The sequence below is a fragment of the Barbus barbus genome, assembly GCF_936440315.1.
Source record: "Barbus barbus genome assembly, chromosome: 12".
Taxonomy (NCBI): Eukaryota; Metazoa; Chordata; class Actinopteri; order Cypriniformes; family Cyprinidae; genus Barbus; species Barbus barbus.
In genome coordinates this window covers 25258112-25285807 of record NC_136740.1, presented here as the reverse complement: position 1 = coordinate 25285807, position 27696 = coordinate 25258112, and the positions used below count along the sequence as shown (strand labels likewise).

The 27696-nt window shown below is 34.9% G+C and overlaps 3 protein-coding genes across 12 annotated transcripts; 1 reads left to right on the top strand and 2 right to left on the bottom strand.

Annotated features, from left to right (window-relative positions):
* The first annotated feature begins 643 nt into the window (after positions 1-643).
* LOC306877534 (uncharacterized protein) lies at positions 644-19555 on the top strand. Of its 4 annotated transcripts, XM_079429347.1 has the most exons (21): positions 662-727; positions 8615-8683; positions 10628-10707; positions 10794-11084; positions 11185-11493; positions 13082-13144; positions 13246-13383; positions 14159-14275; positions 14589-14738; positions 15671-15760; positions 15869-15925; positions 16010-16096; positions 16522-16593; positions 16698-16784; positions 16876-16962; positions 17090-17176; positions 17282-17398; positions 17483-17563; positions 18872-18985; positions 19155-19314; positions 19398-19550. In XM_079429347.1, exons 4-20 carry the CDS (start codon positions 11060-11062, stop codon positions 19253-19255), a joined length of 1782 nt encoding a protein of 593 aa, XP_079285473.1. In that variant the 5' UTR covers positions 662-727; positions 8615-8683; positions 10628-10707; positions 10794-11059; the 3' UTR covers positions 19256-19314; positions 19398-19550. The 4 variants fall into 4 exon arrangements, with proteins under 4 accessions (XP_079285472.1, XP_079285473.1, XP_079285471.1 ...); XM_079429346.1 differs by lacking the exon at positions 10628-10707 and having other exon boundaries at positions 644-727; positions 19398-19555; XM_079429345.1 differs by lacking the exons at positions 662-727; positions 10628-10707 and adding an exon at positions 6588-6755 and having other exon boundaries at positions 15674-15760; positions 19398-19555.
* LOC306877535 (cilia- and flagella-associated protein 418-like) lies at positions 19347-23207 on the bottom strand. 5 transcript variants are annotated; one of them, XM_079429348.1, is made up of 6 exons: positions 22881-23207; positions 22526-22620; positions 22342-22397; positions 22152-22212; positions 21704-21799; positions 19347-20034 (listed from the first exon to the last, which is right to left on the bottom strand). In XM_079429348.1, exons 2-6 carry the CDS (start codon positions 22552-22554, stop codon positions 19875-19877), a joined length of 402 nt encoding a protein of 133 aa, XP_079285474.1. In that variant the 5' UTR covers positions 22555-22620; positions 22881-23207; the 3' UTR covers positions 19347-19874. The 5 variants fall into 5 exon arrangements, with proteins under 5 accessions (XP_079285474.1, XP_079285475.1, XP_079285477.1 ...); XM_079429349.1 differs by having other exon boundaries at positions 21704-21760; XM_079429351.1 differs by having other exon boundaries at positions 19348-20034; positions 23005-23192.
* A 1554-nt stretch (positions 23208-24761) lies between these two features.
* Positions 24762-26446, bottom strand: mettl6 (methyltransferase 6, methylcytidine). Of its 3 annotated transcripts, none has more exons than XM_079431053.1 (5): positions 25929-26446; positions 25707-25841; positions 25415-25585; positions 25117-25258; positions 24762-25032 (listed from the first exon to the last, which is right to left on the bottom strand). In XM_079431053.1, exons 1-5 carry the CDS (start codon positions 26193-26195, stop codon positions 24878-24880), a joined length of 870 nt encoding a protein of 289 aa, XP_079287179.1. In that variant the 5' UTR covers positions 26196-26446; the 3' UTR covers positions 24762-24877. The 3 variants fall into 3 exon arrangements, with proteins under 3 accessions (XP_079287179.1, XP_079287178.1, XP_079287180.1); XM_079431054.1 differs by having other exon boundaries at positions 24803-25006; XM_079431052.1 differs by having other exon boundaries at positions 24784-25258.
* Positions 26447-27696: the final 1250 nt, after the last annotated feature.

Here is a 27696-nt window from a genome sequence, read left to right as displayed (position 1 = left end):
TCATTAGTTAGAGTAATGTTGATGTTTTCACTCTAGATGTTTTAAACTGCACAGGTTCTGTGGTCCTTATGAAAACAAAGATGGCAAATTGCAATCACTCGCAAATTAGTATCTAATAGCCTACTTCTTATTAAATTGATCTCATTATAATTGCCATTAGTGTTATAAACGGTGCAAAATACTTCTTTGTTGATTCAACTATGTGTTGGCTTTTAATGTAAAATACGGGACAAATCGTGCCCCGTATTGATTTGATACTGGACTCATCATTTTCGATTTAAATACGGGACTTCTCAGCCTTTAGTTTAGCTTAACAATTGTCAGTGGTGGTCAGTAACGAAGTAAAACTTCTTCGTTACTGTACTTAAGTACATTTTTCAAGTATCTGTACTTTACTGGAGTAGTTTTATTTTGAGTAACTTTTACTTTTACTTCACTAACGTTACATTCCAAAGCATAAGATCGTACTTTTTACTTCACTACATTTCATAAAACATATCGTTACTCCTTATAATCTTTTCAATGAACCAATTTTTCATTTAAATTGGTTGGCAAAACGCAACAAACGATTCATTCACGAATTGGAATAATCCGATTGCAGCTGTTCTTGAGTCGACAACTCACTGATTCAAATGATCCGTTTAGAGCGAGTCTCCAGTGAACTGAACTCACAAGTAAACGCTGGAGATCTTGTGAGCGCCCGCGCGCGCAACTGATGCTGCTAAAAGTAAGTTACTAATGTCGAATTTTAGGATTAATTATTGTAACTGAAAATCATATTTAAGTCAAAACTGTCAGTTGTTTGTGAACTAAATCTGCTACAAAGGGTGATCTATTTAAGCCCACTGAAATGCTTGAATGCACACAGATCAATGTCAGTGTCTCTATGTTTTAGGTCAAAAAACAAAACATTAAAATAACACAGATTAAATAAAATAACTCATGCACGTTCATATTCCCCGCTGCTGTAAAGTTTGCAGTTTTATTAAATTGTTATGCATTAGCGTCTGTTTTTATATTGTTTATCAACAGTACAAATTTTTATATTGTTTAGATCATCGAGCCGAGCAGACAGATATGAATGTTTATTCATAACCATACTGAAAATAAGTAAATATTGTTAGCTAATGCTAACTGTCTAGCTAACAAGCTTGCTGGTGCTAAATTGAGGAATTTTTTTGATATAAAGTCCAAATATTTCAGCCACCTAGATAGATTCCATCTGATGTAAAAAGAAAGGATTATAAAAATGTGGTAATATAAAATTAAGTAGTCTACATAAAATTGCAAAATAAATCTATCAGTACTTTTTTACTTAAGTACATAAAATGAGTACTTTTGTACTTTCACTCGAGTAAAATTTAAAAAGCAGTACTTTGACTTTTACTGGAGTAATATTTTAGTATACCTTTCTGTACTTTTACTCAAGTACTTGATCTGTGTACTTTGTCCACCACTTTAAAGTAGTAGCAAGATTATAGCAGTTGCCTGTGAAAAGAGACATAATTGAACTCGGCATTTCATGTTGTAACTGAGGTCAGAGAACTCCTCACTGGATAGTGTAAAATGACACATACTGTCTTTATGGATTATTGTGAATTTGCTGGGTCTGAGTAAAAATAATAATCTATTAACAAAATGTCACCTCAATGACCTGAGCTGTAGCTGTATTGAATAAAATAAGCTACTGCCACTGATTTTCACAAAGTTTAAGTGGAAGACGTTTTTTCCACAAGCAAGTGAAGTGTTGAGCTTTAGTCAGAAAAAGTGGATTACTGCATTTCCAACAAAATATTCTGTTTCTGTGGCTTATCCTGCTGTGGATTTTATTTAAACCAGATTCACCTTTGAGAACAACAGACCCTGGTTTCTTGGTGTGACATGCAGCATATGAATACGTTTGTTTCATCAGAATCAATTTTTGAGGGACATTTCCAGATTTGCAGTTTATGCTTTAGAGACCATTTATCCAAGAGATTCATATGTCAGTCAAATAATTTTCCAGTCAGCCGTTAACCTGTGATCCTTAATTTGTTGATGAAAATAACCTGCAATTGCAGCTCAGTCAGTGTGACAATAAATCTGTTTCACGCCCCGAAAGTAATTTGTTGTTTGGTAGCTGTATACTGTGAATGGTCAGGTCTCCTTGTCGCCTGATGTCTCTTCAATAGAAATTAATGTGGCATGACCTCCAATAAGTGGATTTATTGAAGATGTCACTTGGACAATGAGTTCCAGAAGGTGCCCATCAAATCTGGTATCATATGCTTAACCATGTCTGTAGGACTAATGTTTTCATCTTTATAGCAATATGTTTTCACTGAATTATTAAAGATGTGATTTCATTAAGGAAACACTTTAATTATACATAGAATACTTAATTCTGATTGGTCAGTAGCATCAATGAGTGCTGAACTGAATATTTGACCGTTGTCCATGGCAACATAACCCTAGTCTCGCGTTGCCAGACCTGTTTCACACATTTTATTTCGCACCCATGTTAACAGATTAAAGCGTTCACACTGAACACGGTTGCGGTCCGGCAGTGCGTTCCAGGAGCGGTGCATCTGCAGCAGTGCAGCGATCGTTTCCGCACCGAGTCTATTTTTGCTGTGTTGCACGCCTGAATTTAAGTGACAGCGCTTTGATCACGGTAAAAAATGAACATGGATTGACATGGAAATGTAGTAATTTCACAATAAATAGATCAATTAAAGTCTACTGTGTTTCACAGGCTTTTTGGCTATGTTTAAAACAAATAAAAGTGCACTTTTAGATAAACAAGGCTACATATGCACTTGTGTCTTGTGGAGGTAGAAAAATAAAGTTCTTTAAGACCCGCAGTACTGTTTGTAATAAAGATTTAAATGTAAAAGGCACGACAGCCGGCTGTTTCTGTCAGTGGTAAGTTTTAATTTAAAATATTTGTGAAAAGTAGGCTGTATGCTGTGTTTAAATGTGTTTCCACTTGCTTGAGCAACTTAATTTACAAATCTATCTACGCGTCCTGTGTGAAAGCACAATGCGTGCGCTGCTTCTGCATCGTAACGCACACAGACTGCATACACACTGCAGACGGAGCATGTGTGAAACAGGCGTGATGGCTGAAGGTCTGGAATAAATGGCAGCTTTTGTTGGCCAAGGCCCGTCTATGAGGCCGTTTGACATAATAACCAATCACAGTTTGTTTTGTTCAGCGTCATGTTTAGGGGCGTGGAAATGTCGCCACAATAACAGACCGGTGTGTGAAACTCTCTGACTTATTTTAAAGATTCTATGCCGCAAACTTTACATATTTCACATACTTTTGAAAATCCAGCATTTAGTTGATCCTGATCAGCGTTCATCGTCACATTTGTAAACGCGACAGCTTTCTTCTTTCGTAAGGGGGTTTGGCGTCACGGCATCTTTGTTTCCAGGCGGAACGTTAAAGAACGCGACACACTTCTCCCGGAAATCCTGTATAATCAACCAATCCGACGACGACTTTGAAACTCCTGAAGTGTTTCCAGATAAGTGTGCCATATGCATCAGACGTTTTGCCAACGGTCCGTGGGCGTGGCGTCTGAGGCTGAGACTAACATACCCCTGTCTCCTGTAACACTTTTCATGCCAATGTAATTTAGACCAGCTTGATGCCACCTTGTGGCTGAAAATTGTTAGTTACCAACTGAAGTAAAATGACATTGGAGGGCATTAGTATTAATTTTATATACAGTCAAACCAAAAATTATTCAGACACCTTCAACATTTCTAACATTATCACAGTTTATTGTTAATGCCATCCTTCCGTTAGACTGTTTCACACATGAATTAGGTCGAATAGTTGTCAGCTGTCTGTTAAATTTAAGTACACAATTAGATAATACCAATTTAGGTCAACCAATTACCAAGTAATTCTTAATTTTGTTCAGTCTGTTGTGTAAAAAGTCTGCATTAGCAATTAAAGAAAAACACTTAAAACATGGTTAGGTCAAAGTGTCTAAATAATTTTTGGTCCCAAATGTTTTAAATCAGTTTTAGTGGTAGTCCACTGTATGAAGAATTTCTGGGTATAATATGTCACACTATACTTTATTTTTCTATCCTCACTTAAATTAACTTACATGAACTATTAATGTCCTGCACCCACTAGTAAAAAAAAAAAATATATATAGAAAATTATATCTGGTGTCTGATTAATTTTTGGTTTGACTGTATATGGTGAGCATAAAGCCTTTGATACACAGCTAGACGCAAAGAGCAGGAAAAGATAACTTAAAGTATTACGTAGTATGTAATTATGTAAACAAACTATCATCGTAAAAGAAACTTGTCTAGCAAATTAATTTATATATAAATATAAACGTTTATGGTTTATTAAAGCAACAAATCTATAATTGGTTGTACTTTACAAAGTGGATAGCATGCCAAACAATCTTCCATCAAAATGAAATAAAAGAAATTAATACTTTTTTCAGCAAGATTGCAAAAGTGACAGTAAAGTCATTTTATAATGTTATAAAACATTTCAATTTCAACTAAATGTTGTTCTTTTGAACTTTATATTCACCAAAGTATTCTGAAAAATTACATTTTCATCCAGAAACTGGCAGGGTAAAAAACAGATTGTGCCATTTGCACAAAGACAGAGAGGACAGCGACTTCAGTGTTGTCCCTCAACAGCTTTGCTGTTAAGCCTGTGTACTGTTAGCATGAAGATTACCTGAGAGGGCCACAATGGTGGGAATGCCATGTTGTGTCTTCTATTAGCAGAGGTGAGAGAGAGATCTCAGTGCATTTGTGCTGTGGAGACGCAAATCTTTTTTACTCAGCAGTGTTTCGGCCTACAAATCATCTTTCCTCTGGCTGACAATGCAGCCACAGCAGTCTACCTGAAATCACAAACCAACAAGAAACAGATGCTGAAATGTACACACAAATTTAAAGAAGATAAATAATGGCTGGTGGATACTACTCCTATTTTCACATCTAAGCTGTATTTCAGATAACACTAGAGCTTCCCCTTGTGGTTATGCACAGAAATGCTGCTAGCTAAAGAGAACTAAAGAGCAGGTGAACTAGGTTTTTACATTTTATCCTATATGCATACTGAAAAGTCAAAAGAATATCCTTGTTAAGTATTATTGTTAAGTCTTATTTAAATGTTTCTGTTCTCATGTCAGATATGTGTGTATGTATGCATGTATGTACCAAGAGCTTCTTAAAAACCACAACAAATTCCTTGTGTTTGCGCACACTTGGCGAATAAAGCTGATTCTGATTGATTGGCTCTGGTTCCTCTTTGAATGAAATTTATTTTCATGACTTCACATGAAGTCGCCCGTGTTAAATTAAGGTGTAATCATCACCCTTAGTGCGGTCAAACGTGGGAAACCGGCTCAGGTATTTTACCATAAGCCACACCACCCCATAATGCTCAGTTCATTCTGTGGGTAGAAACAGCATTATATCTGCAATGTTTGAGTGAGTCTGTTTGAGTAATCCCCAAAAATATGGTTAGATCACCACACTTAAAGTCCACATGAAAGAAAGCTGAAGTTATTCTATATTGTCATTTCGACAGTCGATATAAAGCATTTGCTAGTTTTCCAGTGCTAGCAGCCAGATATTATATTCCTAACAGTGGCTCTAAACTGGTTTATGTTGGAAAAGTGAAGACTCGACACAATACTGTTGTCATAATAGAACAATTAAACAAAATATAAATTGGCTTCTACACCATAGATTGTTTCATGCTCTTGGCAGCCAATAATTTACCACAAAACACATTGCGGTTGGCACAAACTTGGTTATTTTTAATGCAAGTGAACACATATTTAATGTAGTCTTGGTCATATTTAGTTTTCACCTTTTTCACTGTTTTATTCTTGGATTTTAAAGATGAAGGTATGTTATGCCACCTGTCCATGTTGGCATCTCTGCCTAATTTGGCTGGCGTGTACCAAATGACAGATACATTTGCATCAAATGTGTCGATTTGACTGGACACATGGCCTTTGATGTTGACATCAAGAGATATGGGAAGCCTTTTCTCCTCCTTTTTAAAAGCCTGTTTATTTTGCTAGATGGATTTTATTATTTGCATTTGGTTTTTTTCCCGCTCCCATATCAGGAAAAAATAAAATAAAAATTGGGCCATACCAACCAGTTTAAATCCAATAAGGTAATGGCTATCTTGCTTTTGGTGTAACTGAAGTTCTGTGCAGTGGTAGAGAGGGTACCTTGAATTCTTTAACTTGTAATTTAGGCTAGAAGATAATACCAGACAATTTATCTACAGACAGCTGTATTCATTGTCCCTTCAATTCATTAATTGCATGCCAGGCCAATGATGAATGATGAATTGGGCTACTCAAAGAAACTCAATAAAAGTCTATAATGAGAAATGAAAATGGTTGCAAAACTATTGCCAGAATCGAAACGACTCCATTAGCCACTAAAAACACATTTCAGAACAGTCCAGAATGAAATGAAATATGAAGTGAACTTATACACCGCAAACTTGACCTGTGACGGTAGCAAAATAGGGTGTGCATTTGTGGTAGGCAGTGCATTTGTGAGTGCATGATGCTCAAATTCGCCCCGTAGTGGAAACCACATGCAGCAACTGCACAAATGCTGAAGGTGCAGGGTCACGTCAGAGTAACTCTCCTTCAGGGAAGAACAGAAAGCTTTGGCTGTTAGGCTGACTGACTGAGAGATGCTGCTTCTGCTGCTGTGTGTTGTTCTCCAGGCTTTGTCCTTGTCTCAAGGTAAAATGGTTCTGGTGTATGGTTTGTGTAGGCAGACTGTGTCTTTCATCTAAAGAGCTTGAGTTCAACTGCGATTATATTATATTCATTATTCTGGCACTTTTTAAACATATTCTAATATTTAATATGGGACAGTGGTGGTCTCTATAAAGTCGATGATACTTGAGCAGAGAGGTTGTAGAATTGTCAAAGAGTATGGCACAATCCGTCGAACTAGTTCTTTAGAGACAATCACTATCATAAATGGAAAATCAAAAGTGCACTTTCAACAAAAGACTTGGTGTAAGACACGCTTTGTGGTTGAAACAAAGCTTAGTTTAACTAATGCAGCACAATGCAATCAAGGCTTTTTTAAAAAGAGACAAAAGAAAGTTCAGCGATGCCTCGGCTCATTACGTTGCTTTTGTGCAACCAGAGATTTTTTTATGCACTTCAATGCACTATGACACATTGGTAAATAATAAGCTGAGCTTCACAGGAGATTGAATAAAGAAAGATGACTTCATTTGTAAGTCAAATGCATATGATGGCTAAAAATAAAGAACAACGTCTTATCGCTGAATTTTCCTAACAGACATTTTTAGACTACATGGAGGGTGGCATTTACAAGGCTTGACATTTATAGAAAAGTGTTTCAATAATAGAATAAGTGAAATGTTATATTTTTCTCCAATGTTCTTCTATAAAGAATGCACAGATCTTGACAGAAATGGAGCGTACAAATTGTGTTTTGATGAATAAGACTGTACACACACCTGGTCTGTAGAAAATAACTGTTCATTTGAGGAAGCTTACATAATGCAAATAATCTTAAAAGACAATTCTTGCAAATTAGTTTTTTGTTTTCATTTTAATTAATGAGCTCCTTTTGTAATACAACAAATTCAGAATATTAAAATATAAAAAATTTGTGTCATTTTATATGTTTAATTCCCAGAAGGTTACGCTTAATATAATGTAAGCAATTTTCCTTTTTTTAAATTTAAATGTATTTGGCTCATAAAATGTATAAATGATATACACCGATATTGTTTCTTACATTTATTTCATTCTGTGTGAGTATTTTTTTTTTTTTTCAAAATTATGTACCACAGCAGACATAGACATCATGCCATTTTTGTAAGAAAAAATTATATTTTTAGATTCTCTGAGAATGTCTAAAGAGAGTGCGAACATAATGGTTACTCACAAATGAAATGATAATTTTTCTAAATGAATTTCATACTGTGCCTTTTTTCGAGTACGCTTTAATGGCCGAGCCGAGTGTCAGCTCTTAGTGAGGCAGACGGAGAAACTAATTTAGAGGACCATGCTGTGTTGAAATACAAGCTCAGCAGCCCTTTTATCTAGTTTGTGTTAACACGGCAGGTTTTCAAGAAATAGTCCTGTAGTTATAAATAACTACAACTTTGCTATATGTTATTATTAGATAACTTGCACATATTTCATCTTGCAGTCTCATTCATATTGTATCAAATTTCAATTAAGATTTATCTACATTCTCTTTACACTGCTAGCCATTCAAACCTATTCCTTGTTGTAAATGTTCTTGTTTTGACAAAGTCTTCAAAGGCATGTCTTCAGTGTGAATTCAATGCAAAGTTAACTTTATAACCTGACACAAGCATTACCGATGTTTTGCGGAACATGATTTTTGGTTTTTATGTCAAGAAATCTCTTTTTATGAATCTTGTTCAACAGTGTCTCATTGCAATTGTCTTTGCAGACAGTGACGACTGATAGCAAATTTAAGCGCTCTGTTCAACTTTTATGCTTTAGACTGAAATTACAGTTTGCCTTCTGGCCTCAAGCAACATGTTCTCAGCAAAACTCATGATGTTCATCTTTGTCATCTTCAGGGCTCAATGGTACAGATGACCGACATTCCAAGAGTGTGAAAAAGCATGCTGATGATTCAGACAAACAGAGTGAGTTGAATGATTACTGCTACTCATGTCTTCTTTTGAAAGTGTCTTGTCTACATCTGCATCTTGACTACATGAGTGTTATCAGTGGGTGCTGTTAGCAGCAATCTCACGACAATAAAAAAAAACCTAGCTTATTTAAGAGGCCTGCAAAATCAAGCAGTTAATCAAGATGTTGAAAAATATGCACGATAACTGTGTTTGAAGTAGACCTGCTGAGACTAACCTCCTATCATCAAACTGAACAGAGAAAAGACATCAGCAAGACCACCGCAAGATTGCACAGAACTGTGAGAGCAATCTACCACTCCAGAGACAACCGCTTCATTTTATTGCACGCTAGAATTCATTTTAAAATGATTAATCGCTGTGTGAACTAATGATTTAATGATGTAAATGCTGTATGCAATCACACAGGCATCATACAATGAAAAAGATAAAGAAATGCTGAAGTCGAAAGGAAAAGGCCTTGCGCTCATTTGGGAGAGTCTCTCGGCCGTATCCAACAATTAAGCTCAACGTCATAATTTTGAATTTATGCAATTACTGATTAATTTAAATGACCAAAAACATAATTTTATATTACAATATTTAACAAAATGTTGAGCCTTTCTGCAGCATTACAGGAAGACGCTTAAATAATCTCAATCCATTTTCCGAATTTGTACAAATATTGCTGTGTTCATGGCATTCATCAACCCTGTTGTTAAAACAAGATCAAACTAATATTTTTCTTCATCTTATTGAAAATCTATATTTTACAAACATTTGCTTCCAAATTAGTAAGCCCTTTGAGTGAATGTTTTGCATATTCCTTATATTTAGTCTATTTCACTTTGATGCTTATTTAATGATTAGCGTTAGAATGAAATGAGACAAACTGGGGTATAAACTTTCCAGATTGTTAACATGGTTGTAAAAAAAAAAAAAAAAAGCTCTTATAATATTTAATTATAGATTAAGCACCTTCTTCCACCAACTGTTGAAAAAGACTTTGTTTCATGCTTGTTATATACCATGTTTCCATGCTTCTTCACCAACTACACTATCATTCAAATGTTTGGGGTCTGTAAAATCTTTTTATGGTTTTAAAAGAGGTACTTTATGCTCAACATAAAACAAAGAGTACAAATCAATAATATTGTAAAATTACAATTGGCGCAGTGGATAAGACACATGCCTTTGGTGTGAGAGACCTGGGTTCGAATCCACTGTGAGACACCAATGTGTCCCTGAGCAAGACACTTAACCCCCTAGTTGCTCCAGAGGCGTGCGACCTCTGACATATATATAGCAATTGTAAGTCGCTTTGGATAAAAGCGTCAGCTAAATGAATAAATGTAAATGTTAAATTAACCCAGTCTTCAGTGTCACATGATCCTTTAGAAATCAATCTTACATGCTGATTTTGTGCTTTAGAAACATTTCTTTCTGTTGTCAATGTTGAAAACAGTTTGTCGAAACCTTGGTACATTTTTTTTCAGGATTACGCGATGAATTGAAAGCATTTATTTGGATCAATTTTAAAGACTTTACTTTCACGTTTGATTGATTTAATGCATCCTTACTGAATTAAAATATTAATTTCTCACCCCAAAGCAAGACCTTCAGAATGAGTCACAATTCCACAGATGATATACAGACACAATCTGCATCCTGTAGTCATAAATCAGGAGAACTTCATGAGCTCAAACCACACTGCGGAGACAATGTCATAAACTTTCTAAAAAAAAAAAAGTTCTTTCCCCAGTGTCCTCCATGCTACAATATGACATTTCCACAGGAAGTGACTCACGGGATGTGGCTGTGTTGCAGTGTACTGCTACAACGTTTTGCAAAACTTTTTTTTTTTTTTTTTTACAGTACCATTAGTACCAATTCAATTATATACCCGCTTTTAAATGCTCCTGTGTGTTTTTTTGTGTGTGCTTTGGTTTCGAATTTCAGAACCGTCTTTGTCACCTTTTTCACCCATGATGTGTTTGAACATTTTCGGACTCAACGCAGCATGCTGTAAAGAAAAAAAAGTGAATACATTCATGAGAATGATAGAAACAGTTGAGGTAGATGATTCAATGAAATCATTTCATTTTTTTTTGTCTTTCTGATCTAGTTGAGCTCTCCACACTAAGTCTGTCCGAAGGCTGCTTTGGTGTGCCTAGGGCTCTTTACAAGAACACTACTGTCGATGTGACCCTCAACCTTTTGGATGCTCAGAAAAAGAATGAGCTTGCTCTCCAAATCTGTGAACGTTTAAGTTGTGGCCGTGTTTTCGAGCACAGCACGAATGCAACAGTGCACAATGGCACTTGTCTTGCAGACTGCATCCTGAGAGACTCAAAACTGCACAACTGCACTACAGCCGCAAAAGGCGACTGCATGAATGCAACTGAAGTAATTTGCGGTGAGTCATCTGAAATCTTCTCAGAGATCTTTTGATAAGTGTTCTACTTTTGTTTCATTGCTGTAATTGTGCTTTGTCTGGGCTGACCACTGTCTTCCAGAGCACAGCGCTGTCCGATTGGTTGGAGGACTTGATCGTTGTGCTGGTCGGGTGGAGCTACTGCATTCTGGGAATTGGGGAACAGTGTGTGATGATGATTTTGACATCAATAGTGGACATGTAGTTTGTACCCAGCTGAAATGTGGAAGTGCGATAAGATTGGACTTTTTTCAGGCTGGAACCGGTACCATCCACATCAGCCAAATGAGATGCAATGGCTCTGAGAGCAGCTTATGGGAGTGCAGCTCAATCAACACCACTGCCAGCAACTATTGTGGACATAAGGAAGATGCTGGCGTTGTGTGCTCAGGTATTGTACACATTCTGATTCTGTATGCTCAATGGGCAAGTGCTAAATAATGTAAAACTCCACTCTTTTCTACACAAAGGTGAATTGCAGTTTGGCTTATATGCCATATTTCAGAGAGTATTTCACAGTATTTTCAATCAAAAAATATATAATTGGGAATGTTTACTCGTCAGGAATTGATTGGATAGTAAAAAGTGGACATGCCCAGACATGATATTCCCGATTGGAGAATGCAAGTTTGTTTAAACAATATTAAATAGCTTTTATCAATTGTTTGATATTATCCAAGCATCCACACGGCCAAATGATATCAAAAGAAAAGAAAGCTAATTATTATAGATTAAAAATCACAAAGAAAATTTTAGGAGCACTTTATTTTAAGTGTCCTTGTTACTTATTACAGTAATAACGGTAAATTGTACATAATTACATACAGCTAAACCTAAACCAAATTAAACCATAATCTTAGCCCTAATCCTATAGTAAGTACTGTATAAGTATGGTTCTCATGAGAGCACCTGTAAATTTAGTTTGGTAATCATACTACACATAGTGTGACTCATTAAATATAAATAAAATAATTAATAATATTATTAATGCACTTTTTGTATTTTAATAAAAGAATAACGAGTATGGTAATACTGTTATATTTTAAAATAAAAAGTGAGTGTTAAAAATACAATTATTTTATAGTACGCTTAAAAATACAATGCTAGTATTTACATTTTTATTTTATATTTTTTATAAAATAAGCAAGCTTTTATTTTGGCTGGTTTTATCGCTGCCGAGCGCGTCAGTGAATGAAATGTCAGTTGTGCATTTTGATGTGAAAACAGCAGCGAATAGCCTACATTTGTGCTTTACGCTTACATGGAAATCTTATACAGTATTACAGTTAGTTGATCTAAAAGGGTGATTGTGCATTAAGTGCTGTCAACCATGTTGGTGTGCAAATGAGTGATTTGAATTTACTTACACAGCGCATTTTTTATTTTTGTCGCACATGCGCACCTGAGCACCAATAATGTGCACCCCAGTGTGGTAATGTTGGCAATGTGGTTAATTAATATTACTCATAATTATACTGTTACAAGGACACCTTAAAATTAAGTGTTATCCATTTTTGTTAGGAATAACATACACCGTTGAATCGTTCAGTAAGACCAGGACATGTATGACAGTAAATTGGGCCAGTTTCAACTTCCTGTTGATTGGAGCATCAAAACATTTGCTTTGTAGACACCAACTTTTTGTGCCAAATGTATTACTTAGCAACCAAATTTCATGTGTATTTGAGGTCATAGCATGTGACCTCTTGAGGTAGAACATTACCATAATTTCACTGAAACGCAGGTCAGAATGAACTTTTTAGGGTGGTGGGAGAGAATTTCCATGTCAGTTGGTCTAAAAAAAAAATTCAAGACAAAAGTAGGGCATGCTTACAACAGTATTTCTGAAATGTCAAAGCACACATATATAAGCTTTAGCTTTGTTAGTGTCTTCTTGTGAAATCCAGACTGACGGGTCTTGGTAATTTGTATTCCTTTGAATCCTTTGTATCCAAATGGATTAATTGTCTTTCATACAGAAAGTGTTGAGATCATACCCCCAAGCAGCACAGCCGAGCTTAACTTGACAATTCTGCTGCCAGGTGATGCTTCAGTTCCTTAATTTTAAAAAGAAAAATAAGTGATTAAAAACAGTGACATAATCTGCATGATTTCTGTTAATATAAACCTCTGTTTATTTTAGTGTCAACTGCAGTGCCATCTACACAAAGCAGCAGTGGTGTTTCAGCAGCAGCGATTGGCTGCATCATCTTATCTATTGCTCTGCTTATGGTTATTGTTTTAAATGCTGCTGCCTATGTGCATTTCAAAAGAGCAAAGGGCAAGTATAAGCATGTTTTACATGTAAAAGCACTTCTCACTCATATCTTCTGAAGCAGTGGAAACAGTGACAATGTTGTAATAGGGTTAGAAAGTAAGTGCTATCCACTGTACTAAAATACTTGACTATGAAAATACAGTGGAACTGTAAATATAAAAAGCACCAGCAAATCAAGAAAACATCATCAGTTTGACAGCAGGTGCTGCAAATGCTCACAATGTAAACAAATAAAGAATTTTATTTTTTTTGGTCATGTTGTGAGCATTTGTAGCGCGCGTGTTGTCAAATTGATGAAGTTGTTTTCTTAATTTGCAGGTGTATTTTCTATTTGCAGCACATTGAGCTCTCTAGGCCACCGTGCTTTACACATAAGTGGCATCAGAAAATAAATAACACACATTTTCTTAGCACTAAATAAAATGGAACTGAGCAAGTAGAGCTGAGCTACAACAAACAGACTTGTAGTTATTTTTTATCATTGTCTAACTCTGAGAGCATCTATGCATACGAATACAACACTGATGTCTTAATACTGTATTGTTATGATCTTCAAAGGAATTCACTGACTTATTGGCCAATTTCTGTGTGCATTCAGTGTATTCCATTCAAATAACAGAAAATTATTTTTTATAGAATATGAAGAGTGTCAAACCTTTTGTGGTCTATTAACTCATTCTTTTGATTTTAGTTAACAGGACAATACAAAAGCTTAATGCAACGGCTTAGTGCTGCATGGGGAAGTTTAAGGCATTTGATTTATCCTCTTTGCCAACAGAATGTGTGATTCACCAACAACACAGTAATTCTCACACAAGCCTGGAGAACCAGTCCAATGCACAGATAGGAATCTACAACACACAATCTGTCCACACTGCTGGGGGATATCAGTACGGTTTGTATTGCTATTGTTTTTATTTTCTCACCGATTATTTATCTTTAGTATTTATTATATATTATAAATATTCTTAAATATATTTCAGAGTATGGTCTGCTGTTATATGTAATTTTAACCCATATTGTCATTTTTTTTTATTTCACAGAATGTGAATTTAATCTGTTATTATTATGAATAGTCTTAATACGAAATAAGTGATTAAATTTTAATAAACTGGGTCTGTAATTATAATAAAAAAGTGTGTCTTGTATAACTTTAGTGATGTTCTGTTTTGTCATTTCTGTAATGGTCAATGTTTTTCACTCTTCAGAAAGTCTTGGCCCGAGAATGAGCTCAAACTATGGCCGGAGATTTAGCAGGAGAACAAATCGACCCACTCATAACTCTGACAGCTCCACTGATTCAGACTATGAACATCACAACAGCAATCAACCGCAAAGACTGCATCTAAACTCATCAAGTATGCTGGTTTTAGCAGACGACACATCTATTGCAGATGACCACAAATATCAGCTAAAATAGATATAATCATTCCATATTTAAAATTACACACATCAGAGAAAGAGTAATTTTACACAAAACCAGATATTACTGGTTTAATTGCATGAACCATTTTTACATAAAACAGAGTCAATGAGTGTCGGTGGAGGAAAATAGTTTTCTTTTATACTTCAAATTAATTTTAAACTCATCTAACATTAGAGAGAGCTTTCAGACACACCACACTGCAATCGTTGAGCACACAAATATTCAGCTTCTGGCATCTTCCTTATGAAAGTTTAAAGCTGTGTTGAATGTGAAGAGACAATAGAGAGAAAATGGGGCAAAATGTTATGCACTACCATTCAAAAAGTTAGAGGATTTTTAATTAATATTTTGAATTAAAAACAAAAAGACTGTATTTATTTGATCCAAAATACAATAAAACAGAAATATTGTGAAATCACTGCAATTTTTAATAACCGTTTTCTATTTTAACGTAAATTATTTCTGTATTGACAAAGCTGAATTACGCCAGTCTTCAGTGTCATGTGATCCTTCACAATTCCTTCTAATATGCTGATTTGATGCTCAGGAAACATTTCTTATTAGTAGTAGTAAATACAGTTGTGCTGCTTAATATTTTTGTGGAAACATGCATTTTTTTTTGCACAATTTCGTAAAAGTTTTTACTTTAACTTTAGATTAATTTTACGCATCCTTGCTGAATAAAGAATCTTATTGGCTTCAAACGTTTGACAAATAGTGTACAGATTAAAATAATCCACTAGTTTCTCTGTTTTAACATTATGGACATATCATATATTCTTGTTAAGGAAGTCAAGGCTGTGCATTGAATAATAAACAGTGACTTGTGAGCAACCACAATTAAAATGTATGAATTCTGTCTAGCAGGAGATGTGAAGGACGTAGACAGCACGTGCTCTAGAGAAAGACGTGTACACGATGTGAAAATCAACATGGACACCTTCCAAAAGTCAGGTATGCACAAATAAATCAGTCAAATTCATGGGAAACTTTTACACTTGGCTATTGATCGTTTAAATCCAAAGAAAAATCCAATGATTTTTTATTTACTTTGTTATGAAGGAGATAAACCCCCACTGACACCACTGTCTTTTGGTGCTCCTGACACCCACAGGCAACGTACGTACTATGCAGATTTCATGTGACTGTATTTGTTCAACTCTTAATATCATTTCATAACATTTTCCTTTCTCCTATACACAGTAGTATATAAGAATGATACAAGCAGTACATCTTCTGGAGAGTTCTATCAAAACACAAAGACTGACACGGACAACATTCTCCAGTCACGTATGCACAAATAAATCATATTTTGGGTTCATTTTATTTATTGATTTACCTTTATTTGATTAATCCTACAATAATATATCTAGATGTATGTCATAATATTGATAAAACATGAATATTTGGTCAGTGAGCTCCCATTAGTTCATGTTAGTTGATGCATTACAATGAGCAATACATTGTTTCATGTTAGCTCAGGTCCATTAAATATTAACAGATACAATTTTTGATTTTAACTAATTTATTAATAAATGTTGACATTAAGATTAATACATGCTTTAAACATGTTTTATTCTAATGTCATACATATTGTAATGTAGTTAACTAATGTTAGCAAATGGAACCTTATTGTAAAGTGTTACCAAATATTGTAAAGTGTTTTATTGTTAATGTGAATATTTATTAAATACTAACATTTTCCCCTTATGAAGCACTTCAAGAAAAGTTACCACTGACACTCTTGTCTTATGATGACCATCACATACCTGGGACTGACAATAAAGGTAAAGCGCTGATTTAACACTGATGAAACAGTTTTTTCCTGTAAGAAATTGTATTTTTAGTAAGGAAATAAATTCCAGTTTTATGAACCCTCTTTTGCCTCTAGGAGTAGATGTGAATGATTCAAGCAGTACATCTTCTGGAGAGTTCTATCAAAACACAGAGATTGACACAGACAACAATTTCATGTCACGTATGTAAAAATAAACCATACATTGGATTAATACAGAGAGAACATGTATAGGTGTATCTACTTATATTTGATCTTTTTTCCTCTAATGAAGTTGAGGAAAGACCATCATTGCATGAAAAGTCACCATTAGCACCCCTGTCTCACGGTGACCATCACTTATCAAACCCTGACAGTCAAGGTAAAGCTCTGATGTAAAACTCTTGATGAAATCCCAGATTGTAAAAACTTCTTCCACCTTTAAGGTTAAACAGTATCTTGTAGTAGGGAAATACATTTCAGATTTATGAATTCTCTTTTTACTTCAGCGGTAGATGTGAATGATTCAGACAGTACATCTTCTGGCGAGTGCTATCAAAACACAGAGATCGACATGGACAACAGTCTCCAGAGTGGTAGGTTCACATAAATCATTTAATATTGAGGCTTGAAGGGTATTTTCACTGAGCATTCTGAGGCTTCATTCTGTCAGGTAAATCTCATGTATCTGTTTTCTCTAGAAGACGAGGAAAGCCCATCACTTCCTGAGAAGTCACTACAGACACCCCACAGCACTCAGATGACAGGAAACACTGCTGGTTACAGTGACTCCCATGTACCTGTCACCCACAGTCAAGGTACCTATTTGATTTAACATTGTGACAATATGGACAACGGTGTATTTTGATAGGGATATGTGTGAATTCTTCTGTGCTTGGCAGGTGGGAATGATTCAGACAGTTCTTCATCAGAAGAGTGTTATCAGAACACAGAGATTGATGAAAATGGCTTTCCTCATTATGGTATGAATGAAACATACAGTATATAAAAGACATTTTATGTTTTATAAGACCACAAGTACATTTTCCTAATTTAATGCTAATATTTCATTATAATTATATTAATAAGTTTAATTGAAAAATTCAAAGTTTGATTAGTGACCCAGTAATGGTGCAGAATCCTTAATATTGCTTCTTCATTTTGTTGTAATGTTTCTTTGGTTTAAAAACATTTTTCAATATTTCCAGGTTTAAATGACACTAAAGTTTGGGTTCAGTAAGACTTTTTTAATACATTTTTACGGTGACGCATTGCTTTCACACATATTTTTTACTCAATTATGTCGTAATAATGAGATGTTATGCCGTATTAAGGACATCTTTTCTCATAATAACGAGATATGTCTTTAAAACTACATCCTGCCTCATAATAACGAGATTATTTTTAAAACAACATAGTTCTCGTTAAAACAAAAAAAAAAATCTTGTAATAACGACATGCCATAAAGATGGTTTTTAACGGTTTCATTTTATTATTACTATTATTATTATTTTAAGAAAAAGAAAAACAAAGTTATATATATTATATCTTTATTATACATACAGTGGTGTGAAAAAGTGTTGGCCCCCTTCCTGATTTTTTTTTTTTTTTGCATGTTTGTCACAATTTAATGTTTCAGATCAAACTAATTTAAATATTAAGCAAAGATAACACAAGTAAACACAACATGCATTTTTTGAATGAAGTTTTTTTTATTATGAAGGGAAAACTAAATCCAAACTCACATGGCCCTGTGTGAAAAAGTGCTTGCCCCCTAAACCTAATAACTGGTTGGGCCACCCTTAGCAGCAACAAACACTTTTTCACACTACTGTATCTATATAATGTCATTTTGACAAGAAAAAGATGTTGTTAGAACAACATATCTTGTTATTACGATATAATTGAGTGGAAATAAATAATACGTGTATTGGCAGCAATGCATCACCGTATTTTTTATGACATATCTCAGTATTACAAGAAAATGTCATTTTAATGATATAACATTTCATTATTACAACCATTATTAAAAACATTTACTATGGCACAAAATATTTGTTTAAAATCAGTGCTGAAATTTTTTTATGAAAGAATGTGCATTATGTTTTCCAAGAATGCATCAAATTAGCATAACAGAATGAGGACCTGGAGGATCATGTAAATTACATTTTAAATATATTAAAATAGATATATTTTTTAATTGTAATATTTCACAATATTACTGTTCTTATTGCATTTTTGATCAAATATCTAAAAACAAGTAACTAAAATGTGTCTCTTGTTTTTGGAAGGTGAGGAAAGCCCATCACTTCCTGAGATGTCTTTTCAGAATCCCCACATTGCACAGATGACAGAAAGTACTGACGGTTACGGGGACCATCGTGTACCTAGAAACCTCAGTCAAGGTACCTCTTGTACTTAACCATGTGACAGTACATCTCTGCTCAGAGAGCTTCCTTTCTGAAATCCCCCAACTCCTTTGAACCTGGATCTTTTGTACAGAAAACCTGAACTTTAAAGCAAGCAGTATAAGTTTGCAAGTAAAATACACTAATTTAATTTATTTTATTTTAGAAACAGATAACAGCAGCACAGCATCAGAGGCATCGTACGTTAATGTACCACCTAAAAATGAGAGGGAGGACCATTCTGCTGCATCTTCAGAGAGCGACTGATGAAGAAGCTGGAACCTGGTGAAATCAACATGACAACTACAAGAGATTTTTCTGAGCAGGTAAAACCTTCAAAAACACAACTGATTCTTTTAATTCTTGATTCTATTTATTCTGTGGACAATGATGTGCATTTATTATTTAGGACAGACGATTCACAACAAAACGTCCCTGAAAACCAAGGAATGTAACACAGACGGGCCCTTGCAATACCTGAGTGTTTCTTAAGGAATATTCTGGAAGAACAGCAAAAATTTTTTTTTTTAACTATTTTATAATAAACAAACTATAATCAACCAATCTCATTCTTTTTTAATTTCTAACTGTGCAAAATGTCTAAAAATGTGCATGTGTATTTAGACTATTTGTATGCGTTACATATGTATATTCAAAATATCTACATAATATGCACCAGCCACAGTGCTTCATCATTCTAAGGGAGAAGGAAGTGTTGACAAAGAGACTCAAAATCACTTCACACAAAAACAAAAATTCAGAAGATAACTTCTTTTTGTTATCCAGCCCCACAAAGCAAATTTTGAAAATGGCCAGCATTCTCTTTTGTGAGGAGGAGAGCATGCAACACTTGCTGGTGCACAAAGATAAGATTGCAGACTTGTGCTCATACTTTGTGTTTGCCACAAACCCACTTTAGCTGCTGTTGTTCCCTCAGGTCAGAGAGCGACACGGCTGAGTTCCAGCTACACTGACAGGCGTACGCACGCCCACCCTTTTTCTTTCTCAGTTTAGCTTTTAGTTTGTGATGGTCCGGCATGTTATTCCTAATGCAGGGGACAGAAGAGAAGCTTTGTGAGAATTTGAAAATATTTCTGTACTTGTAGTTCATAGATGTCCAATTCCACCTGGAGTGATCCATCACACAGCTGACTCACTGCTTTAGTTTATCGATTGAACTTTATCACCAACTGCAAACCTCATTTTGTCAGTATATTACAACCCATTTATAGAACAAATTGCAAAAACTATTATCTTGTGTTTGGGTCTGCTTCTCTCAAAATGTCAAACTGGTGCTGGATATTGTCAACGAGCAAAAATATAAGAAAGTTCTAAAGTCCTCTGGATATCCTGGACTCATTTCACCCTAGGAACATAATAATAATAATATGATATTGTAAAATATGACATAAAATATAATAATATATATATGAAAATAATAAAAAAATATTGTTTATATTTTGCATTGAAGATGGAAGGCTTTTTCAAGACCATTTTTGAATTTAGATTTTTTTTTTAAGATTTAGATTTAATTTAGAATTTCTTCCACAATAAAAAGCACATTTCTGCTCTATTTTAGGGACAAAATAGAAAGCTGTTTTTTTTTTCTAAATAGATTTCTACTATTTTTTTTTTTTTAATTCAAGAACCATTAGTATGAAAACCCAATGCACATAATAAAGCTGTAAGGTTCTGCGGTCCCATTTCACCCAAGTAACCTAAAATTAATAATAATATATGCAAATTATAAGTAACAATAATACAAAAATATATTGTTTATATTTTGCACAAAAAAATGGAAGCCTATTTTAAGGACCATTTTAGTTACATCTGTAGGATTTAATCAAAAACAATAAATCTGAATTTTAAATGCAAGAACCATTCATTTGAAAACCTAACGATCACATAGTTTAAAACAGCATTACAGAGTTCAAATTTTCAAGCTAACTAAAAATGTTAATTTTTAAGTCTATTCTAAGTAGTTAAAAACTCCAGATATGGACTATCGACCATAAAGTATTCATATTTCAGAAGTATAAAGGCTGCTTTCTGTGCTATTCTATCTTGTACTTTAAACTACAGCAAGTAATATAAGCAATATATGCAGCTACAATCCTGAACAGATGGTTTCTTGAGCTGATTTATCACCTGTTTAAAAGGGGAAGCCTCGAGTTCAAGTTTCTAAAGGTTCATTGACAAATTCCAACCACATTCTCTCCTAATTAAAGTTGCAAGCTTGAACATCATTAAAACGCAAAAACCCTTCCACTTAAGAAATCGGCTGTGTCTGAGCACGCACCAAAGTGCATCATGGCCTAAATATGGAAGATAACAACATAAAAGACATGGTGTGAATGATTCACTGTCTGTTTGATGCAAAAGTCGAGTGCGCTGAAGATAAGGAAATGACGCAGTCTCGAGGAAAAAAGGGTTTGTGCTTAAAAGGTGGCGTGTTGCGTTGTTGAACGCTCATCCAAAAGTGTTTCTTTATCAGCATGTGCAAATTTAATAAAGCTTATGTTTAAGAGGGTAACATGATGACTTCAACAAAGGCCTCATTAACTGACATGCTGGTGCTGTGCAAAAACAAGCCTGCCTGTGGCAGTCATCAATGAATTGATAATGAATGAACAAACTGCTGCATCTGCTACAGTGGGACACATGGATCAATGCTGCCCCCTCCAGATCAAAAGATGTTGCCTCCTGATACCTTACCTGAAAAATAAATAGTCCCAGGAGTCATCCCATTCCTGATCCTCAAACATGATTACACTGAAATCGCAAGATGTACATCTTAAACGGTTGCAGGCCCTTCAAAAACAAGACAATTCTTGATACAGACCACAGTCAGAATAAATTTGCACATGTCTAAGTAAATCTATTGTACAATCTCAATGGGGAAAAGATGTATTGTGATAGTGGTTGTTAATATTGAGCTCATTAGAAAATTATTCAAATATGCATGTGGCCTTCAAGTCCATGCAAGATCTGATTCTGATGTAATTTTCACCTTTGTGAAACACTGGTTTAAACTGTATTTATCTGTATCTGAACGTGTTTAATGTTAACTGTATGCACCAAGGGTCTGAGAGTAATGCAATTTCAATTCTCTGTATGTATGTACTGTACATGTGGAAGAATTGACAATAAAGCTGACTTGAACTTGAACACTGGTTCCAATACCGAGTGGTACAGAACTTCCACCAAGAAACACAGGACAACATCTGTTTGAGGAAAAATGTGAACGCTAATCAGTAACAACACACCTCGAATCTAGTTTTTCCATGTTTGAAAGGCTCAATTTCTCCTGTAAAACTTCTATATTTGAATGTTTATGAAAACTATAAACTTACTTCTTCTTGGACGTTGTCTGAGATGCATCACTTGTGGTCTTTGCTGCAGTGGATTCCTGTTAATGAGAGATTTTACAGATGCTTGACATGCACTGTAAACAACAACTGGCAATATTAAACTGGAAAAAGTATGTTTGCTTTGTTCACTGATCATAACAAGGTTTTGTCCAGTTATTTGACTTACATGAGTGCTGGTGGGCTGAGAATCATCATCCAGTATTTCCTGCAGCATAGTCAATATCATCATTGTCATGTCGAGCTTTTTTGTATCCTTGGTTTCTGGAAACCGTGAAAATAAGTCGAAACGTTATGGTTTTGTCTTGGAAGAATCTGGTTTTGTTCAGGTCTTGGAGATCATGTATACATTATCGTGTTGTTAGCCTCGTGGTGAACCTTTTTAGCATTTCAGTCAGGCTGGTAACACATTATTTGTATCAAAAGTGTGTCGCTATGACTGTAAAGGGTTTAGTTGTATATTATCTGCAGTAGTTTGTAACTTAGCTATTTTAGCTCGGGTGCTAATCTCGCTAGCGTACTACCTGGACTGTTTCTTGTCCTCGGGGTTCACACATTTTTGGTCCGTTTGTTTTAAAGCGTAAATTGATTGTTTGGACGCAGACGTGCTGCAACAAAACTTTGATTCGACTTCATCAAGTAAATCACCCAGATCATCCGCCATGATTATCCGCTGAAGAACGCCACGTTTGTTACCATAGAAACGCGTGGATAATTTCTTTTCTATCCAGTCCGAGATGTGTAATATAACTAGTGAAAATCTCCAAAATTAACTTTACTGCTCTGTTAAACATAAGATTATCGTGCTCTGGAAGCTGACCTAACGCTTCCGGTTTGCTGGTTGTTGGAGTAAGATTCAAAACGGAAAATGATTCGTTGTCGGCAGGATTCGAACCTGCGCGGGGAGACCCCAATGGATTTCTAGTCCATCGCCTTAACCACTCGGCCACGACAACGCCATACTCACATCTTTTAGAAATCGAATACTTTCTTCAACATTAAAAAGTAGTAGTAGAAAAAGAAAAAGAACAGGAAAGAATAAATATATACAATGTACAAATTATTATTTGGTACATTGTATATATTTGACGTATTATTTGGCTACGGTCAAGTAACGGTATGCATATGTGCAGAAGAAATTAAGCATACATTTATCTTTTGAGATGGCTTATTGTAGTAATAAAACGACTTACTAAATATTCGAACGGCCTTTCTTGTGGCGGAACAGGTAAATGTGCATTTAAATGTATTTTATTATTTTACGTTTGACCAGACTTAAATCATTTTAAATATGTGTATTTATTTTCTATTTAAAATAATACATTTGTATTTGATTTAAATCACGAAAATAAAATAAATCACTAATTACGATGTTTTACCACAGTCAGTTGCACAAACTCAACTGCAGGGGGCGCCAAAATATCAAAAATACACAGGCACCGACACATTGAACCAAGCTGTATTCACGTTACCATAACTCTTCAACCGTTTGCACTATCAAAATAATTCAAATCGCTCTTGACAGCAGACAACATACGCTTTTCATTAATATATGGCTTATTACGGTAATTTCTTGCGCTCCATCGACAAATGACGGCAGATTTCCTGGAGAGCTGGAAGGGAGAATTTGAGTATTAATTTGCTCTCTTCCGCATTTTTGTGCATGGATGAATAAATAGGCCTACAGACAAAATGACATCAAAATATCCTTGTAAACACAGTCGGTTAGGCATATGTCTTATTGTAAACAGTTGAGAATGAAAACACAAAAACTAATGCTGTGCTCACTGCTCCTGACTAAATAACCTTTGTAACATAAAAAATGATTAATCTATATTTAATTTATACAGTGAAGACTATGCAGTTATTTTACATTTCTGTAGCATACCTGAGCTGAAAAACTTGAAAAGCACTGTTTATTGAACTTGTGTCTTTGTTCTATTGTATTTATTTTCTGCTATTGCTTGTAATTTGATTATCTGTTGAAAAGATTTTTAGCACTGAGCCCATAGTAGCAGTCAGAGTTGATTTTTTTCTTTATTATTATTTGAAAAAAAAAAAAAGTGTATAGGCCTATTTTGTTGTTGTGAATGTCCCAATTGAGGTACAGGATGTGAAAATGTTGTGAGTTAATAAAAATGTAGATGGTGGTTTAAAATAGGTATATAATATCATAATATCGATTGACACACTCCTGTATCGAATCCTCCTAGTCTTGACCTCACAAATGGAAAAGTATTCATTCCCTGTTCCAAATAATAAAAAAATATATATATTTTTAAATATAAATATACATATCTATGGGTATAATTACGTACAACTTTGCACCCCACAATAAACTTTAGAAAGTGTCCGGCCCACCATATTATTCTCAAACCTGAAATCAAGAAATCCACTAAACAATTAAAAATTATACATATTTCATTATATAGTAAAAACAACATCTGATTGAAATTTGTATTTATCTGAAATACAATAAATTAATGACACTTTGAAAAATACATTTACAAAAATGTGACATTTATACTGGTGATGAAGGAACAGGTTTGCAAAATTTACTCTGCAGGAACACTCGGGGAACACACAGACCCTCTTTTTTATTCACAGTTTCTCTCAACACATACTCGTTCACAAGAGTCTCAAATCCTGCCTGTTGGAACAAACCAGCCAAGTACTCTATGAGAAGAACAGATGGAAAACAAAACATTAACTTCAATGCAGTAAAACAGATGATTAAGAAGAAACAAATGCTACACTGACCTCTTGAGAAGAAAAAGGAACGGGTCCCATCCTGTCTTACATAAAAATTCTCGCCCAGCTTATTGCCAGACTTAAACCTCAACATGGCATGATCATAAAGTCCATAGTCCCTGAAGAGGACAATACCTCCTGGTCTTAATGCCTATCAGTTTGTTTTGAAAGAAGAAATTAATGACTTCACAACACAAAGAAAGTGCATTATACAAATAATGTTTACAAAGTTATATAGGTTTACACCTGTTTAACAAAATGTTGATGCACTGTGAGTTTCAGGCTTACAACATGTGATCAGCGGTACCTTATAAATTTGTTCCAGGGCTTTCTGCATCTTGTCAGGATGAATCGCAGACAGAACAAATATTAATGTGGCTACATCCACTGTCTCCACTTGTATGGTGGCCTGGAGATCATCTTTAGTGAGGTCACACTGAAACGCAAGGCATCGCTCGGTGCAATACAAGGCATTTTGCTGCAAGCATAATAAATAATCATAAATAAAGGCAGAATGCATTAGCTTATAAATGTGCATCATTATAAAATTGGAAAAAGGTTGACCAGGTATGGGTTTTAAACAACTTGGTCACTTTTACCTTCACAAACTCAACAGCTCGTGGAGAGAAGTCACAAGCATAAATGAAGATACTGAGATCCTCTTCCAGAAGAGGGAAAATACAGTTTCCAACCCCACAACCAGCCTCCAATAACACCAGCTTCTGCCCCTGAGACTGAGAGAATAGATGTGTTACAATCATCTACACAAACTCAAACATGTTATATATAGCAAATGCATGCAATATCTCTCTCTGTCTGACCTCTCTGCAGTTTTTCAGCTCTTCAAACTCTCTGGTAGTCCAGTGCCTGTCTTTGAAAAAGTTCGTCGTGTTTCTTTTATAAAACAAGTCCCAGTTTTTCTGAGCATCTATTTCGAGTTTCTGCTGCTTAAAGTCCGACAGTAAGACGCGGTCATTCCTGAGTTTCTCCAGCTCGTCTGGTGTCAGGGTCCTTTCACTCAGACCACTGGACTGATGGAGAGAAGCAGGACTGGATTCCAGCGAGTCCAACTCACCTGTCACTGACATGACTGCCTGAAACAACGACTTCAACAAAGAAGTTTCACGATAGTAAAGGTCACAGCACTTTGTGTAATAAAATGTTACAGGCAACTAACCACCTCAATGACAGCACGCAAATAACAGCAGTTTCAGGTACACACATGTACTTAAACTACCTATATATTAAGCGAGCTAAATGATTAAGATTAAAATATTCGCATGTTTTAAAATCCAGCATGTCGTCGTTCTAACTAGGCATCTGTCTCATTCGCGGTGATAAAGAGACAAAATAGCAGTGACTGCCACCTACTGGACTGGATGAGACGCGCACAGCGACCTGCTTACGGGTTACCCTTATAGCCCATGTTCAAAATGATGAATACAATGTATTTATTTGTCTCAACTATGATATATATTATGATAACATCATTTTAAACTTCTAAACAAAACAATAAGGGAAGGGAACTTAATATCAGAACAGGCATCAATGGTTAAAAACAGTCAGTTTCTCCTATTATTACATTTGCCTCTTTTGTGACTTTATGTAGGCCTATTTATACAACTGAAAACCTACAAACTCATTCATCTTTAAATTGTACTCTTAAAGGCCTATTGTTGAGGTAATTTTGCAGTATCCTAGAAAAGTGCTGTATAACAATATAAACATGAATCATACATTTCTTATTTACATGTTAAATGCACATTATCATTATTTTGCTTGTCTCTGTTTGCTTCTCTGTTTCCAACCCTTACGAAGATGTGAGATGACCTGAGAAGAGATGATACCAACCCCTCAGAGGACCTCAGATGATGCCAGCCCTCAAACAACATATAATCAAACAGACGGTGAACACTATTAACTGCAATGCTTGTATGTCATTAACTAACATGAATTTTTACTGTATATTTCTGCCATATGGACATTAAGTTGATAGTTACCACTGATAAGTTACTAGTAAAGATAATGTAGAAACTTTAAAATAGAAGCTTATATTTTCTGTAAAGCTGCTTTGCAACAATTTGTATCATGAAAAGCGCTATACAAATAAACTTGAATTATTTATACATGTATGCACTACTAGTCAAAAGTTTTGAATGATCCAGATTTGTTTACGTTTTTAAAAGAAGCCTCTTATGTTCACCAAGGCTGCATTTCTTTGATACAAAAAATACAGTAAATATTGGTGAAGTGTTATTATATCAAAAAACCCATGTGAATATACTTTAAAATGTAAATTATTACTGTGATGGCAAAGCTGAATTTTCAACAGTCAATACTCTTCAGTATCACACGATCCTTCAGAAATCATTCTAATATGCTGATTTGTACTAAAGAAACATTATACACTGTTTTGAAAACAGATGACTATAATTTTGAGGGAACCGTTGTATTTTGAAATACATTTAAATAGAAAAGTTATTTTAAATTGTAGCCTATTAATATTTGACAATACTAGCTGTTTTACCGTATTTTCATCTATAAGAGACTTCTTTGAAAAAGGTAAAAAATAATTATTAATTAATACTA

Excerpts from the sequence above, each read along its gene's own strand:
- mettl6 (XM_079431052.1), bottom strand. The coding sequence starts at position 26,195 with ATGTCAGTGACAGGTGAGTTGGACTCGCTGGAATCCAGTCCTGCTTCT. Across the intron at positions 25,586-25,706 it reads GAGCTGTTGAGTTTGTGAAG|CAAAATGCCTTGTATTGCAC; the intron begins GTAAAAGTGACC and ends TTATGCTTGCAG. Across the intron at positions 25,259-25,414 it reads CCCTGGAACAAATTTATAAG|GCATTAAGACCAGGAGGTAT; the intron begins GTACCGCTGATC and ends ACAAACTGATAG.
- LOC306877534 (XM_079429344.1), top strand. The coding sequence starts at position 6,704 with ATGCTGCTTCTGCTGCTGTGTGTTGTTCTCCAGGCTTTGTCCTTGTCT. Across the intron at positions 15,761-15,868 it reads GGACACCTTCCAAAAGTCAG|GAGATAAACCCCCACTGACA; the intron begins GTATGCACAAAT and ends TTTGTTATGAAG. Across the intron at positions 16,097-16,521 it reads GGACAACATTCTCCAGTCAC|CACTTCAAGAAAAGTTACCA; the intron begins GTATGCACAAAT and ends CCCCTTATGAAG.
- LOC306877535 (XM_079429348.1), bottom strand. The coding sequence starts at position 22,554 with ATGATGATTCTCAGCCCACCAGCACTCAT. Across the intron at positions 22,398-22,525 it reads CTCAGCCCACCAGCACTCAT|GAATCCACTGCAGCAAAGAC; the intron begins GTAAGTCAAATA and ends TCTCATTAACAG. Across the intron at positions 21,800-22,151 it reads GTATTGGAACCAGTGTTCAA|GGCCTGCAACCGTTTAAGAT; the intron begins GTTCAAGTCAGC and ends TTGTTTTTGAAG.